An 18,886-nucleotide genomic window follows, 5' to 3' on the forward strand; every position below is an offset into this window, starting at 1 on the left:
CATTAATGACCATTTATTTATTTTCTTTCTCTAAGCAACCTATTAGGGATCACTGTAAGAATAACTTAGTTCTATCTATAGATCACTTTGCAGTTTCCAGAAGGGTTTCACATACATGTTTTTATTTGATTCTGTTTAGTCTTTTTTGTTTGTGTTTCATAGAACTATAGTTGATTTTCACATGTTCTCACCTAAGCAACAACAACAAAAATTGGTGACCTTGTTAATCCCCAAAATTTGGAGGAAATTTTCAAAGACTCTGGAACCTACTGGGGTTGAGGTGGGATGGGGTGCGGTGAGATGGCAACCACAGTGGATGTTAAGAACCATTTGGTAAGTGAGGGGACCCGTGATCAAATGGTAGAGAGGTGCTGTCACAGGGCTTCTCTGCACCTTCTGCCAATACACGAGTGCACTGGGAATCTCTTAAGGGGAGAGTTACAATAGACACAGCATTTAAAAATGGCACCGAAAATGCTTTGGGAGATCACTCATTAGCCACTTGTTAATTGGAAAGAGAGGGGGTAGATCAAGTTGTAGGGAAAAACTTGAAATGAACAGCTTTTCTGGTTTTAAAGTTTCACATTTTCAACAGCTCTCTTCATCCAAAGTTTAGCATTAGGGGTGTGAGATGCCTGGGACACAGTTGAAGCTGAGGAAATTAACTGCATTATCAGTGTTTAATTTGTTTCAATTTATAGGTTTTTTATACCTTGTTGCTTTGTTAGTATAATTACTCAACAAATTTAAAAACTTTATGAAGTCAGAAGGATGAAAATAGCCTGTATTGTACTTCATCAATTTAAAATGTTTCTAGGCCTGATTTCAAGGACAAATAGCAATCGATTTGATATGAATTATTTCTAAAGCAATATGGTATAAATGTTATTTCAACTTTTATAATAAACCAACCAGTTTCCAAATTATTTTATACTGTAAATTTTTAATATTCTTATATGTTTTATTTTTTAAAACATTTTATTAATAACTTTAGCATTTATTTATTTCACTTATTTAGCATTTATATCTATTTCTTTTGTTGGAGACTTTTCTTTTCCTTAAGAATTGCATCATCTTCATCATTAAACACTTTTCTTCCGACGGTCTTGTCTGACATAGGGTCCTGTGGGGCCGTTGTCTCCATTTTAAGATGAGAAGACTGAGTCGCAAAAGCACTAAGTGATTTGCCAGGCTGGGAAGGTGATGAGCTGGGTTTGAACCCAGGTCCTCTGACTAACTCTGTGCCGTTTTCATCCAGGACTATATTAATTTTTATAGCCACGAGTAATCCCTAAAATGTCCACTAACCAGGGTGGGGTTTTAATTTTTCATTAGGGGCAGCTTCTCTGGGGGGACAGCACGCAGGTTTTCCTTTGCTGCTGAAGAGGCAGCACCGCGCAGTGGAAGCGGCACCAGGCCAAGCCTCCTGCGTGCCTGGTGTGAGCCTGGGCCTTACGGATGATCCCGAAGAAGCCATTGCACATCCTTGGATCTCTGTTTCCCCAGAAAAATGAAAGTGAAGGGCAGGGGCTAGGTTACACCTCCAGCACAGATGTTCCCGGGGCTGCGGGAGTCCCTACGGCCAGTGCGGTGTGACGCAGTAGCCGCAGAGCACCTGCCAGGTTATGCTTCTCCACGTTTCTGTCTGGAGCAGGGTGGCCAGCTTTGGGGAACTGGTTTAGGTCTCTGATGACATGATCTCGAAGATCACCCCCAAGTCCTGTGACTTAGCTTTTAAAAGATAGACACAGCATTCAGCCCATTGTTGCTGCAATGGACACTCTTGTGAACTTGCGTGATTGTGGCAACTGACCCCGTGCATTTGTATCCATTTACGCTCCACAGAGTCGTTCCCAGCAGGTTGTCGCCACAAGCCTGCTCTGCAAATGAGAAAGTTGAGGCTAGGAGTAGGTAAGTGGTTTGCCCGAGGCAGGCGGCAGGGCCAGGGTGCCAGCTGGGCACTCTCGTGCTGCTGTGCCTCCTGGGATCTGGGAGCTCTGTTTCTTTCTTTTCATAGGTACTGTTGGTCATGATTCTCACTTTTGATTTATATTTTATTCTGTCGGCATCTATAACGAAGATTAGGGTTGCAAAGTTTTGTTTTTATTTAGTTTTTAAAGATAGGTAATTCTCTCCCCAGCTACCAACCCGAGAGGCATTGCCCACCTTCCTTTTCCTCCATCTTGCAAAATGGGGCAGTCGTGGAGTCCCTGCACATTGAAAATAAGGTCAACCTCCCCTGACGAGGGAAGGAAGTTCACCCTGTACTGTTCTTTCTCTGGGATAGAAGCTATGATAGGCGAGATTTGCCTTTCCCTATAATTAGATATAACTGTTTCTGAATGCTTTTATTTTTTAGGCATCTATTTATAAGACACGTAAGTGCTGGAACGTTTTTTGGTGCCCATGCTTTCAGTTTATGGTCATGGTCCTCATCCTCTCTGCTCCAGCAGTGCCTGCGACATGCTGCACGTGTGCTTTGTGTTTCTCTTATGAGGGCCTCTTGGGTGAAAATGAGCTCTTTGTTTAGTGCTATCTTGTGAGTTCTTCCACATTTTACCCTGCATTTCTCTCACCAGTGGTCCCATTGGTCTCTGGAGATGCAGTTACTGTCCTGGCAGTTGACGCCAGAGGCTGCACAGGAGTGAGTGGAAGGCATGTGGCCGCCCGCTGTCCTCTCACGTGGGGGCATGGTATTGCACGGTGGCCTGTCATCCCGGCTTGGCTGTTAGCAAGGCTGTTAGCAAGGCTGTTGAGCTTCGGTGGGGCGCCCCGCTTTCTGGGGCTCAGTTTTCTCATAGTTAAATCAGAGTTCATCAAGCCTGGCTACACACCAGAATTATCTGAATTCTCTTTTAAATTACGTAGTTTCAGGTACCAGGCCAGGTCCACTGGATTCGAGTCTCTAGAGGAGGACCAGGGGATATGTCCTTATACCACCTTGGTGTCTCTTACACACCCAGTCTGGTCTGTGTATTGACGTTTAGGAACCTCAAGATTAGATGATCTCTAAAGTGTCTTGTCTATAAAGTTCCTACGAGGGTCGTTTTATACATGCAACTTTATATATTGAATGCAGCTGCATATTTAATGTTAACTTCATACTTTAAAGTAAATCATAATAGTTATTTTGCAATCTGCAGTGAAGTAGCTTATATTTTTAGGTATAATTTTTTGTTGTTGTTTTTCATGGTTTCTTTTTTTGCCTCAAAAAATAACATTTGAAGAAAAACAAGATGACAAGATGTCCATCCCTTGGCCCGCTGGCCTCCCGCCCTGTTCGTCCTCAGCACTCCCTGGCCTGAGCCCTGGCTGGGTGGGTGGCAGGACAGCCCTGTCAGCAGGGGGCAGCAGTACCACATGCAGGTGGCGTACAAGGTCTTCATGTGCCTTGAGAGGCTCAGTTGCTTTTAAAATGTCATGTGTTTGCTGGTTTATGAACGCATCTGTTTAACGTGAGTGTCTCCTGTGTTGGTGTGGCAGGCACTAACAGGGCCCCACGTACAGTCTCAGACCTGGAGATGAGCAGCGTGCACCCCTTTCCTCGAGGGGCTCAGGACCAGAGTTAATGTTTCTGGGGGAAGCAAAAAGCTGTAACACTTCCATTGTGTTCAACTAACACGTGCGCGCACACACAGCCAAAGAACCTGATAAGCTGACTCCAGACACCCTGTGGCCTACTAAAGTTAGTTTCTCACATTTACATTTGCTACAATTTCCTCTCTCCTTTTTCTTTTTATTATTATTTCCCATATTTCTCTACTTTGAAATCCAGAGACAAATTAAGAGAAAATAGTGACTTCTTTCTTATTTGCCTTTTTTGGGGCCCACTTTTTTTTTTTTTTTTTTTTTTTGACTCATAGTATAAAAGCTCTTAATTTTCTTTTAAGAGATGGTTTCTAAACTTATATACTTTGTGTGCGTGTGCGTGTGCGTGTGCGTGTGTGTGTGTGTGTGGCTGGCAAATATGGAGATTCAAACCTGTAACCTTGATGAATAAGGCTGTGCTCTAACCAACTGAGCTAGGTTTTAAAATTTATAAATCTCTGAAATAAACTTTTAAGACCAAGTGGATTTTTTTTCTTTCAAATTATTTCAGTTTGGCCCTATCACAGCTCTTAGGTGGCATAGATGACCTATGACAACCAGCTATAGCTGTTTTAATCAATTTATTCAATAAATACTTCATGCATTTAAATTTAAATACAATTGTGTTTATAAGATAGTTTTTGAACTTAACATGAGATCTTAGAGTCTTTCTATCTTTCTTTCTTATTTCGCTATAGTTCATGATCTTTGATAATAATCTCAACCAAAAGCAAAGCTTTCTCAAGTAGAGTTCAAGTCCCATAGCATTGTGGCCTGAAGACTGGCTTAGAAATCAGGAGAAAAGTTTCTCATCTAGTTCTGCATCATATTGGGGTCTTGTAAAACCAGGTAGCTGTCTGTCATTTGCAATTCTCATAAGCATTGCTGCATGAACAAGGTAATGTCAGCAAAATATTCAAAGAATATTTTAAAATAAAAATTTCAGAAACTTGGCAATTTTTTGTGGTATTTTTCCCATAGCAGCTGTTTCTAATGAGCCATAATAACTTTGCTAATATACAGTTCTTTTATTACTTTCTAAAATGTCTATGAGTCTGGTGTTTTCTTTTGGTTGGGATTATTCTCAATGGTGATGAACTGCAGAGAAATAAGACAGAGAAGAAAGGGCAAATCTAAGGTTGTTTCCAAAAGCTATCTTATAAATATATTCTTATTTAAATTTACAGTAGCACAAAGTATGCATGCAACAAATTAATTGTAGAAGCTACAGCTGGTTGTCTTGAAGGTGATGAAGAGGAAAGAATAAGGGTCATATTAATAAAATATAGAATTTAGAAAAACTTAGAGCCATGGAAGGAAGCAAAATAATATTAAGAAAACAAGAGTGGTTGAAAAGAATGGGGAAGAAGTTGGCTCATAGACTTGGATAATTTTGGAAAAATAGAGGAAAGTCCCATAAAGAAAATGGATCTCTGAAAGATAATATTGTACTTTCTAAGCAATGCCCACAAATATTTTTGAGATGTGTACTACTGTCATTATGAAGTTGATGAAAGAAAAGATCAGACAGTGGTTTATCCTCAGTAAAATTCTAATGAGATATAGACTACAGGGGAAAGGTTAATGGTGCTCTCTTATTTACCAAGTGGAGACATTTCATAGATAATAGAAGTTTCAAACTGATTTTAATTTCTTAAAGCAATATCAGAGGTATCCAACACCGCAGGAACCTAGGGTAAACAGGCAAGAAAGAATTTTCTGGAGTGACAATGATTTGATCTTTGAAAGGCCAGTAGGCATACTTTAAAAAATTTTTTTTAATTGTACATACTGGTAGGGTACAGTATGTTTCAATACATGCATATATTGTACAGTGATTTACTTAGGGTAGATAGCATATCCATCCCTGAACATTTTTTTCTTTGTTATGATTACAGTCAAGATCTTCTTTTCTAGCTTTTTAGAAATATACAATATTATTAGAGGTAGTCAGCCTAGAATATCAGAATTTATTCATCTTTTCTACCTGTAGCTTTGCACCCATTAGTCCACCTCTTCCTGTCCTCCCACACCCCTGCCTGCCTTCCCTTCCAGCCTCTAGTAACCATTTAATAACCATTCTCTCTAATTATATAAGAACTTTTTTTTTTAAGATTCCACATATGAGTGAGATTATGTGGTATTTGTCTTTCTGTGCCTGGCTTACTGCACTAAACATGATGCTCTCCAGTTCCATCCATGTTGCTACAAATAGCAGGATTTCAGTCTCTTTTATAGCTGAGTAGTATTCCCTTGTGTATATGTACCACAGTTTTTCTATCTATTCATCCATTGATGGACATTTTAGGTTGATTCCATCTCTTGGCTGTTGTGAATAGCGCTACAATGAACACGGGAGTGCAGGTGTCTCTTCAATATATTGGTTTCATTTCCTTTGGGTGTATACCCAGTAGTGGGATTGCTGGGTCATAAAGTAGTTCTATGTTTAGTTTTTTGAGGAACCTCCATACCGTTTTCCCTAATGGCTATATTAATTTGCATTCCCACCAACAATATAGAAGAGTTCCCTTTTCTCTGCATCATTGCCAGCATTTGTTATTTTCTGTCTTTTTGATAATAGCCATTCTAACTGGGGTGATATGATATCTTACTGTGGTTTTAATTTGCATTTCCCTGACGATTACGAATGTTGAGCATTTTCTCGTGCCTATTGGTCATTTGTACGTCTTTTTAGTAATGTCTGTTCAGATCTTTTGCCCATTTCAAAATTGGGTTATTTGCTTTATTGCTGTTGAGTTGTTTGAGCTTCTTATATATTCTGGGTATTGTTGATGGTCTTTTCCTGTAGCACTTTAAATATATCACCCCACTCTCCTGGCCTGTAGGGCATCTACTGAGAAATCCGCTGAGAGCTGTGTTGGGGCTCCATAGTATATTATGTGTTTCTTTCCTCTTGCTGCTTTCAGTATTCTTTCTTTGTCTTTGGTTTTTGGTAATCTGATTATTCTGTGCCTTGGGGTGTTCCTCCTTGGATTGGATTGGATTGGCAGCCTCCCTATCCTTGGACGCTGTCATCTTCTCCATACCTGGGAAATTTTCAGCCATAATTTCCTTAAACATACTTTCCAGGTCTCTTGTCTCCTTCAGGTATACTGACTAAAGTGTAGGTTATTTGCTTGAAGGTATCCCATAATTGCTGCAATTCTGTTTCTTTTCTTTTTTTTTTTTTTTCCTTTTTGCTCTGATTTGATACTTTCATATGTTCTGGCTTTGAGCTCACTGATTCTTTCCTTTGTTTGCTCAGGTCTGTTGGTGGAGCCTTCTATTGAGCTTTTCAGTTTAGATAACGTATTCTTTATTTCTAGTATTTCTGTTCGTTTTTAATTGAGTCTGTTTCTTTGTCAAGTTTCTCATTCTGCTCCTGGATTGTATTCTAAAAATCACTTAATTTTATGTCTGTATTTTCTTGTGACTCCCTGAACATCTTTAAGACGTTTATTCTGAATTCTCTGCTAGACATTTTATAAATCTGCTTTTATGAGTCCATTTCTGTTGCTTAAAACAGAATACCTGAAATTGGGTAATTTATAAAGAAATGAAATTTATTTCTTACAGTTTTAGAGGTTGGGAAGTCCAAAGTCCAGGGAACACAGCTGGTGAAAGCCTTCTTTCTGGTGGGGTGACTTTCTACAGCAGCTCAGGGTATCATACGGCAAGAATGGGCTGAACAAGAGAGAGCTGACCTCCTCGCTGTCCTTATAAAACCATCAGAACCAGCTCATTACTCCACAAACGGATCAATCCATTCACAAGGGCCCAGTCCTCATAATCTGATCACCTCTTAAAGGCCCCATCCTTCAATTACCATAACTGAATATCCCCCCCTCTTAATACTCTTACAATGGGGATCAAATTTCCAGTTCATGAACTTTTGGGGGACACATTTAGCCCATAGCACTGCTGTTCTTCTCGGTTCATTGCTGGCACTTCAGTGGTTTCTTTTGGTGGTGTCATATTCTCTGTTCTTTCCTAAGGCATTTTTACATTGACGCCCAGGCATTTGAGGAGATGGCTACCTCTTGCAGATTTTGTATGTGTTCTTTGTTGGTGTTAGACCTTTACTGCTCAATATCAGAGCTTTGTCTCTGGTCTGTGGCTTCTGTTCTGTGGTAGATTAATAGCAACCACCACCACTTAGACACTGCACTGGAACCAATTTACTGTCCTTTGGTTAGTTCCCAGATTTGGAGAAACTTACTGCAGGGACCAGAACTTGAATGCTGTGCCTGAGCTAAATTGCTGCCTTACTGTTGTTTCTCAGACTGGGGAAAACTGTGTGTGAACCGGATTTTAATTGTCAGCACTTTAGTCACTTCGGGGTCATGTAGGGGTCTTCACAACCTCAACCAGGCTGTGTGAAAAATCCCCAAACTGTGTCACCCATATTTTTATCACTCTGACTGGTCTCCACTGTGTGGTGCCAGTCAGGAGGCATGTCAGCTGCTGACCCTGTGCCCTGATGCATCCCTGGTGGATGAGCCCGTCCCATGGCACTCCAAAACTTCCCATGGGACAGGCCCCAGATGAGTCCCGGGAAGACTCACAGACCTCTGGGAAAATCAGAAACCCACCTCGTACTCTCTTCCTCTCACCTGTGAGACAGCAGGTCCAGTGGTCCTCTCAGTGCGTGGCTCTATGCTGGGCCTGACTGGGGTGGGGGGTGGGGGCGGGGGGCTCTCCAAAGTGATTCCTTCCTTCCATCAACTGCGACCCCTCCCTCCTGTGCAGGCACAGAGGAAGCTTGTGAGTAGTTTTGCTGGCCTGGGAAATGGAACGGATGCTCCACAGTGATTTTTTTTTTGCCAAGAGTCACGGCACCCTTCTCTTCTGCAGACTCCAGGTAGCTTCACACAAAAGGTGCTGTGGTGGCTCTGCCGTCTCTGGGTAGCTGCTCCATGCACTGTGCCACACCTGCCGGCTGTGGCTGGGGATGGGACTGAGCAGAGTGATCCCTCCTCCTGCTTGCCAGGGCCTTCCGTGCCTTCACAGACTCAGTGGGTTTTCTCCTGTTCCCCCAAGTTCCACTGGTTTCAGAACATCAGTTTTTGTGTTTTAATAGTTGTAAATTGATTTCTTGGGGTGGCGGGGGGTGGGGGGGAGTGACGCCAGGGATCAGCTATATCCAACGTCATCTAGTCTGATTCAAACTTTGCAAAACAAGAACTGCTTTTGTGAGAGGAGGGGAACATGGTCCTTAAAACTGCATGCTTATAAGCTATTGAAGTCTACAGACATTCTGAAAATATCACAAAATATATTTGCAAATTCTATGAAGTCTTAGAAAGAGATATGGTTAAATAACCATCATAACCATAAAAAAGAAAGTCCTTGTAGACTAATTTGTTTTCAAGACCTAAGGTAAATAAAGAATAAAAGTTGTTTTAATATCTTTCAAAATTCAGGTGAAATAAATAATTTTCTAGGAATATATAAATTACCAAAATTTAACCAAGGGCAATTAGAATAGACCTACCTATAGTCAGTAAAGAAACTGAATCAGTTTTCAAGACGTGTGAGGGTACTTCAAAATGTTTGTGGAAAACTAGAATTAAAAGATAATACGAATCTTGCCCCAAACTTTTTGAAGACCCCTTGTAGCCACAATAAAAGCACTATTCCATAGTCAATTTTCTAGACAAGTTTTGTCAAACCTTTACAAACAGGCAACTTCTATTTACAAGAACTTTCCCAGAGAACAGAATGGAAAAGCTCCTCAATTCCTCGTGGAGGCTAGTGGGACCTTGACACCAGCCTACACAAAGGCAACACGAGAAAATTATATCCTTGTCTTTTTTTTTTTTTTTTTTTTTAACACAAATGCAGAAATAATACATAAATCACTAGCAAATTGAATCTGACCATTTATTTGTTAAAAGTACATTCATATCATAAATTGTATCAATTCTCTCTAAAGTAAATATCATCAATATGTTCAGTAAAATTCCAATCAAAATCCCAAAAGAACTTTTATGGACATTGATAAGCTGGTCCTAAAATTTTTATAAAAAGTGAAAGGTTAAGATTATCCAAGAATAAGGAGGGTACATTTATCAGATAACAAAATTAACATGTGGGAGTATAAAACGGTATCACCACTTTGGAAAACTGTTTGACAGTTACTTTAAAAAATTAAATATATTCTTACTCCATGACCCAGCAATTTCACTCCTAGATATTGACCCAAGTGATGAAAAGCAGAAAAGCATGTCCACAAAAAGATCTATACAAGAATGTGCTTTGGAAGTATTAATAGCCCTGAACTGCAAACTGCCTAAACATCCGTCCACAGGAGAGCGTAACTCAGGTTCACTGCCTCTTAATCCAGGGAGACGCTGGATCTCTAGGCCTCACATTTGCATTCCAGGCAGGAAGGTGTGGGAAGCAAAGGACTCTTTCCTAATGAGGCTTGGCTGCTTTATTTGGAAGGTATGACTTCCCAGGCTCAGTGTTGATCTTACAGTGAGATCTGTGTTCCGTGAGCCCCAGCCAGCTGCCTGTCTTAATTGGGCACACACTGAACAAAGTTGGAGTTGTGTGTGTAAGGAAGAAGGAGGAACCGTGTAGTGCGAGAAGTGTCAGCTGTGTCCCCACTTTATTTTCTGTAATAAGCAGATCTGACGTACATGACAAAATATGAGCAGATTGGTTTAAGTCTAGGTAGTAGGGACTTGGGTATTTATGTTTTTCTTTTCTTTAAAGTATTTCATATTTTTTTTAAAAATAGCACAAAGAGTGAAAACAGCAGCGAATCTATGCCACGCTGGCCATCAAAGCCTGGGTAACATAAGGTAGTGCACGGGCCTTAAGTGCGTAAAGAACGTCAAATTTGCAAAGAGAAAAAGGAGACGGGTGGGAGGTGGTAGTCCATAGCTGAGAAGGTAGTCTGGGTAAGCTGACCTTGAAAGGTGGAAGTAGTAGGAATCATGAGTACAACATTCAGAAAGGAGTGAAGGTGACCTTCCTAAGCCAACTGCTACAGTATCTGACTTTTCAGCCACCAGTGTCTTCAAATAAAGGCATTCATGGGAAATACCCAATACGAACTTTTCGGGCTGAAATCATGTCAACAGTGGCACACTTTTCATGAGTCACTGATGTGGTTGCTACTAGGAATCCAAAGTCAGCATAATGGCCTGTCATGTGTCAGCTATTGAAAAGAATACCTGTGTAATAACTGCGTACAATCTTGTACAGTCTTCACTTACTGCCTTTGATTGCCTTCAGATTATTACAGGTGTTGTAGAATAAATGACTGCTTTCTACAGATGATAGTCTCATTTTTTAATATACCTGCCTGGTTCGTGTAAGTGAACTTAAAAGGTTTTTATATTTTTCTAATATGCAGCCTTGGGTTTTGATCAAATGAAGTAGAAAGTAACACAGTGAGCTGTGCTCGTGTCCTTTCCCGTCTCTTGGTTGTTTGCCTCTGAATCCTGAAATTTTTCCTAGAAAATACTTTCTGCAGGCAGACGGATTGTACCTATTTAGAAAGCTGTAATCCTTCTGAGGAGATGTTTCCTTCTTAGCGTGCAGTTTCTGCTGTTTTCTCTCCAGCTTGCAGACACAGTGGCTTCTGTCTAGACTGGCGCTCCGCACGGCCTCCCACATTACTCATGCAGTGGGCCTGGCATGCCCACTGAGGTCAGAGCCGGTTCTTTTTGAAACGTTTTACCAGAGATGTTATGACTGACACTATTTTTCTTAAGTTTTTTTATTTTGGATTTGGAGGCTGAGAAACTTGATATGTTTGCTTATAGATTTTCTTAAAGTTTACTGACATCAATATGTGTTAGATAATTTTCTTCCTGTATTTGTTATTTTTCTCTTCTTCCTTTAATGTTTGATATCTGTTAAAATTTTGAAGTTATTTTAAAATGAACCCAAAAATTCCATTTCTAGTAGAATTATAAAGAATAAAACTTCATAGGAAGTTTCTCAATTAATGTAGGAATATTAAAATCATGTAATCTTGTTCCTCAATACTAGAAATGCCAGGTATAGAACTTTAATCTAGACATCTGTTCTACATTAAAGACATCTGTTCTAGTTCTGTTTTCCTTCATATAATTAGAAGGGAGGACTCTGGCTGGATTCACCCCAAGCCAGTGCTGAGATTTTTAGAGGAACACACATGTTTTTGTAGATGTCTGGGGAAGGAGGACCACGGTTAGCATGAATTTAAAATAAATAAATGCCTGTCTGGGTTTTAGAGTTGAGAGTGACTTCAGTATGAAGAAAGCCAAAGGGCACCCCAACAGTGGTACTTACAACATAGGTCTTTGCTGTGACCTATAGCCACTTAAAGACACATGCTACTCAGCCATAGAGCTGGACCCTGGGTGCAGGCATGTCTTCATGATGTGGATTTCTATGTAAGTGGCATGTGACTGCACATAACTACGTATGATAAGATGCACGGGGCCCAAAGATGGAAGCCACAGGCACAGCCCCACAGCCGCCCAGTCCTTCAGGCCTCAAGCATGTCTCTCTCTTTGAAAAGCAGCGAGTTCTGGTAAAAAATACCATCTGGCTGCAGAAGCACACCACATGGCCTCTCCTGGTTTCCTGCTCACTCCTAAGAAAACCCAACAAAGGGCAGAAGCTCACACTGTGGCCATAGCATGGGTGTGAAAGGTGGAAGGGTTGTCTGCTCCTGCTATGTCCCCTCCAAGCAGGTGGGGATCTTGGACTCTGTCATGGCCCTGGTTCCGAAACATGACATTGGTGCCAGCAAGCAGCGGGCATCGTCCTGCACTGTTTGCTTCTGACCCTGAGGCTGCTTCAGTGTTGTGACTTCCCCTGTCATTGTCCAGGCAGTGAGGGGGAAAGTAACAAAAGTCCTACAAAGGAACAAGAAAAATGCATAAAGAAACAAAAAGTATAATTCCGGGATGGAGAATGAAAAAATGAACCTTGTGACAGAATATTAATATCTGGTTGTTTTTCAGTTGTCAGCGCCATAAGAGTCACCAAATTTGAGGGTTAATGTGTCAATTAATACATCACACACGCACACTGCATTCATAGCACTGAGCTAAATGGCTTGGGTTGGATTTGGAAAGTTATGGAAGTCAGGTTGCAGCCTGGAGGGGATTTAGGGCAAAGATCACATCTGTTTAGTTTATCTATACCCAGTGCCTTGCACATGACAAGGAACCAGTACATACTTGTGCAGTAAATAGATGGATTTGTGAAATAAATGGATGATTTTGGAACAGCAGGTGTTCCATCCTGGGCAAAGACCTGAAAGTTGGAATGAGCAGGTCATGTAGGGGCCAAACTCCATCCAAGAGAAACTGTATAAGGAAGCCCTATTAAGATAGCAATAGGGCTGGTTAACATAGGGTCTCTTTTGCTAGACTTGAGAATTCATATTTGATTTTGCAAGTGCCACAGGAGCCACTATGTGGTCATAAGAAGAGAATGCCAAGAGTAATGAGTGACTCAGGTCTGGCAGTCATCTGGGGGGAAGAGAGTACTGAGGGTGGGGAACCAGGGAGTAAGTGCCTCTTTGCAGTATTTCAAGCATACCAATTTTCTGAATCCCCAGTAAGATACCTTCCCCCCATATTTGAGTGTGTTTAAGATGGCTTTTCTTTTTAAATGTATGCACTAGATTCTTCTTCGTGAAGGCTGCAAGAAGATTCTCGTAGCTGACTCTTTGTCCTTACTGAAGAAGATGCACCGAACTCAAATGAAAGGTGTTCTGGTTGATGGTGGGTAAAACTGACGTCACTGTAAGGACCCATGGGCCCTGCTTTCAGAAGGGGCGGAGCAGATAGAAACAGTGTATAATCTGAAGTGTGTGTTTTCTTACAGAGGAGAATATCTGTGAATCGTGCCTTTCCCCTATTCTTCCATCAGGTAAGATGATTGGGAGGGGCGAAAAATTTCCCAAATATGTATTAATGATGGGTGTAACTAAAATTTTTTAAATTAGTAATTACTGTTTTTAAATGATATAACTTTTGGAACAGTCCAGTTTGGGAGAGAGTTTCAGTCCACATCCCTACTCAGTGCCATTCTTCAGAGCTGGGCTCTCATCTGGCAGGTGCATTGAAACCCAGAGCGCTGGCCCCAACCCCAGTGTCTCTGAATCCGTAGTTCCAGTGCAGGGCCCGAGATTATGCATTTGTAACAAGTTCCAGGTGATGTTAATGCTACTGGTTCAGGGGCCGTTCTTAGAGAACCACTGCTAGAGTAGGAGAAAACCAAATGAAAACTCAGCATCAACATGTTGAATTCCAATTTCCCTTTTCTTCACTCTTTTTCTCTGCTGTGTGGTTCTAGGCACCCAGGTCATTGCACACCTAAATGGAAACATGGCAATCGTCATCAATTTAGAACTGACTCTTTAAAAGAAAGACATAAGCATTTGTTTATAATTTTTGGTAGATATATATATCTTCATGTATGATGAAAAGCACCTTCCCGAAGGATCAGTATGATATGAGAAGGAAATTCACATAATTTGAAAGTAGGAATTAGCAAGGATGGTTGTCAAGATGCTAAAAAGTGCTTTTTTAATACAAACTCAGCATAGAGAAGTACCAAAAGATGTACTTGACCTCTCTGAGCATTAAGGGATCAATTAATAGGGCAGTGGCAAGAGAAGTTGTTCCATTTAGGTTCTTTTGTAGAGAAAATAGATTTTCATTCTTCAGTGCTTCTATTAGAACCTGCAGCAGGCTCAGGAAAAGAAGGGAGATTTCATAGTGTTTTAGGAAGTATTTCGCCAGAAAGAGACTACATGCAGCCCCTCTATACAGGCAGATTAAATTGCCAATTTTATCTGCTGAGGATGCTAAATCTCACCAGAAATAAGCTGGCCACACAGACCAGTAGCAGATGAGGGACGTGCCAAGCAGGAGTGCAGTGGAATGCGGGGTCGCAGGCTGGGATTTTAACCCAGGTTTGCCTCTGAAGTCATGAGAGCTCTTGGCAAAGGTGGTAGGTGAGTTGGGTAGGCATTTTCATAAAGCCACAAACGTGACTTCAGGATATGGTGTATAACGATTGGGGGTGGGGGCCGTTGGGACACACATAGGCACATTCACCTGCTGATTCCAGTTCCTAATATAAATGCTGTTGCATTTGCTGTGAAATTGCTCCCAATTTGTAGTTTTTGTAACTGACACAGGCCAAGCAAGTACCCTGTGAATCACATAGCAGCACGATTGTAATACTTGCTTTGCATTTGAGCAGCCACCCCTTGGGAGGGCTTTTGTTCATAAGCTGTCTTCCAAAGGCAGCCTGTTGCTGTAAAATAAGCTACAGCTGCACTTTCTGTCAAGACTGGCTTAGAAAGTTCTGGTCTGCTCTTTGCATTGAGTTCTCCTTTGTTTTGCCCCCACCTGTCCCCCCTGCCCCAGATGCAGCTAAGCCCTTCAGCATGGTGGTCTTCCACTGCCGGCACATGTTCCATAAGGAGTGCCTGCCCGTGCCCAGCATGGTGAGTTGGCAGCTTGGGGGCCATCGACTAAGGAGAAATTGATGCGATCATAGGAATGTAGTCAAAACTGTAACCCATCATCTTTATGGCTTTGTGGGTTTTTAAAAATTATAATGTAGTTTCATATCACATAAGGAAAATTATTCTATCTCCTTTTCAAATGTGGAAAGGTTTAGCCGAGCCCGTGGCGCACTCGGGAGAGTGCGGTGCTGGGAGCGCAGCGACGCTCCCGCCGCGGGTTCGGATCCTATATAGGAACGGCCGGTGCACTCACCGGCTGAGAACCGGTCACGAAAAAAACAGAAAAAAAAAAAAAAGATAGTAAGCACTATAAAAGCATTCCCATTTAATTGGGTACCTTCCGGTGGCATTGGCAACGTAGAGCTATGGAGACGTGCGACACAGTAGAGACCATTTTGTGTCTTCACTCTCCTGATCTGGTTTGTGTGTCATGATGCTGTCACCCTTCAGTGACAAGTCCTGTTCCCAGGTCATGTTGGGCTTGTTCTGACAGCTGGTTTAGACTGACTCCTGTGTGGACCAGAAGTAATCTTCAGGGAAAGGAGCGACATCTCGTTGCTTCCTCTCCTCCCCCACCCCTGACTAATGCTGCCATAATGTTTCTGAATGACTGTAGAAAAAGAAGATCATTTTTTAAAATCTGTGTATTTAAATTGCATTTTTAGAACTCTCCCGCACAGTTCTGCAACATCTGCAGCGCTAAGAACCGTGGGCCAGGAAGTGCGATTTTGGAAATGAAGAAATAGCTGCATTCCACTACCAGTCTCTCCCTGCCCGCTCTTCTCGAGACTGGTTTTGCACCAGCAGAAGCGTTAGTTGACACCAGTGCTGTTAAGAGATCACTCATGTTGATGTTATGCTTAAAAACAGCTTCTTCATCTATGCCTTGCTACTAGATGCTTCTCTTTGCAGTCGATAAAGAAGTTGGGGTGTTCCTCATGCCCTGAAGTATTTAGTTTCATAGTCAATAATTCGTCATTTATTTGCTTGGCCCATTCTTTATTTAGTAATGGAAACATAAGCCTAAGAGTGAGAAATGAATTTTTTAGACCTTAATGAAAGCATTCAACCATGAAGTGGACCACTGAGAATTGTCCCAGCTGTGTGTGAATGTCACTGGTTGCAGTTGTCCAGCTGGCTGCTGTCCACCACTTGGACCTGTTTCTGTATGTTCTGTATGTTCTACTGGTGACAGTTCTTGTGCTTTGGGTTTGGTGTTTTTTTTACATCATCAACTGTGGTTTTCTTCTTAATAGGCATTTAATGAAATATTGTGCAAATTGTCACTCATTCAGTGACATCTGGGAATAACGTTAGCAGGCTGATGTCCTGCAGCTTTGTGTTTACAAATCACATGTTCTCTGTGTCCCAGTGACTGGCAGAGTGTTTGGCCCTGGAAGCACGTGGTGTTTGTTGATTGAATAAATGTAGCTCTGTCATTGTGAAAGACTTACTTTTACTGGGTTGTACAACTGCAGTCACGAATTCTGGCACACTTACAAGGAGCAGAAGAGAGTTCTAGTGCCTTGGAGTTGAGGGACTGTGGCGAGGTGTTGCTAGCAGGGAGGGAAGAAGTGACCCTGTCAAATCTGAGAGGGATTCTCCGGAGAGATGGGATGTCTGAGGCTGAAGGATGGGCATGAGCATGTTTCCTTTGTCCCTGTGGAGCCTCCTCTGCCCTCGTAGAACAGAGCACGTAGTGCAGGGAGGTGGTTCAGACTTGGGACTGTGTGACAGCGTCGGCTTCCTCTGTCGTGGGATATACTCCATCCTCTGTGGGGCATAAAAGGAGGAAAAACACGTCCTCGTTGTTCCTGCTCTTTTGGTCGCATCAACAGGAATGAGCGCAGCTTTCTGCTTCGGTCTTTTTCGGGGGAGGACGGGATGCTAATGAGAGCTGAGTGCATGCTGACCGCCACCCCTGGCCCAGCCGTTCCCAAGAGCAACATCAACTGTCCCAGCACCCCAGGAAGAAGGTGGGACACCCTCAGTTTACAGATGAAGAGACCAAAATGCGGAGACGTTGCCAAGGTCACAGAGGTGACTGCCTTACTTCAGAGCAGGGCTCCCGGTCCCCTCAAAAAATCCTAGAGCCAAGTTCGGAGGAAATGCCAAGTACCTCTCTTAGCTTTGGGGTTGAAAAGAACATTCTCTAGCAGACAACAGATTTTTTGTTAGCCAGAAATATTTAGAAGTGGAAGGTTCTTTGTTGTTACTGAATACACCCCTCAGCCTTCTCAGTGTTTCCTTAATTTAAGACTAGAGTCTTTCTGTTTTTGTTTTGCTAGTTTTCAGTTTTTGTTTTTGTCTTTGTACCAGAGAAACCTTTCCCTCACAAAAAAGTCTTACAAGTAAGCCCAATTTTTTGTTTTTGACATTATCAACTTAATGTAAAGATTCAGCTTATTAAGTTTATATATCATTTCCTCCTTATGAATTGAGTAAGTGCAGGAAAATTCAATTGTAAAACCATCGATAGGATTTACTAATTTCAATACCTCATTTTGCTTCAGAGGCCAATTGTACTCATTTGAGTACATCTGAGTATCATTTGAGTACTCATTTAAGTATCGTTTGAACATAAAATCTGAGGCACAGAAAAGGATTAATTAAGCATTCTTCATTTTTAAATAACTGATTTAAGAAGAAAATAATAAGATATATTCATTCATCACTTCAGAAATAACTCTAACACTTGGAAAATTCCTGAACAGTACAGATTTATTGCTGATAGAGAACATACTCTTTCTCCTTGGGATGACTTTTCTTTTGAATAAATCATACTGGATGGTTCTACCGAAGGTCATCCAGTCATTTTTACTTTTCATTAATCTATAAAGGTTTAAATATGGGAAAATAATCAAAATGTCAGTCAATTTTTTTTTGCGGTTGGCTAGCCCAATTTAAAACTTAGGTAAAAAGCAAACCTGCTGCACGTGTGTAGAGGCAGAATGTGGCTGCAAAGGGCACACTTCACACTCCCTCCTCCAGACAGCTATTCTGAGTGTGCAACAGCCAAGTTCAACGTTATTCTGTGACAGCAGTCTTACTTTGCTTTTGTGTTTAGCCAAAACAATTCTATACTAGTTCCTGTTCATCCTTGAGAATATCTGAGAGGTTTTCCATAAATTTTTAGTTAACTTGGTTGTTATAGTTTTAAACTATATATTTTAATATTATAAAAGCAAACATTTAGCGATGACTGTGTGTCAGACACTGTTATGAGCGCCTGGCAATGTCATGTCATTTAATCATCACAGAACCTATGAGACCGATGTTCTTACCACCACCAGCATCATTTCACTGATGAGGAGACAGAAGCACCCAAAGGTGAAGTACTGAATTGGCCCGTTCCAGTCAGTGTGTGGAAAGCAACATGCACTCTTGGAACAGAAAGGGATTTCTCATGAAGTATCAGTAAAGTGTCGAGTGGTTTGCAGAATCACTGCTGGGGCTGAAGAAACGGACAACAGGGAGAGCTCCAGGAACAAGAGCGTCCGGGAACGAGGAGGCAGGAGCCGGGCTGCCCCGGCGAGGACGGGCTGCACAAGCTGCGCGGGGCAGCGGCGGCGTGTGGACGTCGTGCAAATAAAAACACGCACGTTTCCCGGTTTCTGTTAAAGCTCTCTCTCAGTGACATTGGATAAGGCACGTTGTGTGTGTATATATGTGTGTGGGAGACATTTCTTTGTGCTAAATATTATATCACTTTATTCCAGTTTCTATTATCAAGTTATCAAGACTCAGACTATCAAAACTCTACCCGTTTTGATACTAAACTAATTTGCATTTCCCATTCCTGGA

General features: G+C 41.6%; 1 protein-coding gene across 1 annotated transcript in view; it reads left to right on the forward strand.

Annotated features, from left to right (window-relative positions):
- VPS41 (VPS41 subunit of HOPS complex) overlaps window positions 1-16,493 on the forward strand; it is a 186,319-nt gene extending 169,826 nt beyond the window's left edge. Inside the window, exons 26-29 of the mRNA XM_063114079.1 lie at window positions 13,226-13,325; window positions 13,429-13,473; window positions 14,982-15,061; window positions 15,748-16,493. Coding sequence (XP_062970149.1) covers window positions 13,226-13,325; window positions 13,429-13,473; window positions 14,982-15,061; window positions 15,748-15,828 — 306 coding nt within the window. The 3' untranslated portion in view covers window positions 15,829-16,493. The remainder of the gene's footprint in view (window positions 1-13,225; window positions 13,326-13,428; window positions 13,474-14,981; window positions 15,062-15,747) is intronic.
- The last annotated feature ends 2,393 nt before the right edge of the window (window positions 16,494-18,886 follow it).

The sequence above is a fragment of the Cynocephalus volans genome, chromosome 11, assembly GCF_027409185.1.
Source record: "Cynocephalus volans isolate mCynVol1 chromosome 11, mCynVol1.pri, whole genome shotgun sequence".
NCBI classification, from domain to species: domain Eukaryota; kingdom Metazoa; phylum Chordata; class Mammalia; order Dermoptera; family Cynocephalidae; genus Cynocephalus; species Cynocephalus volans.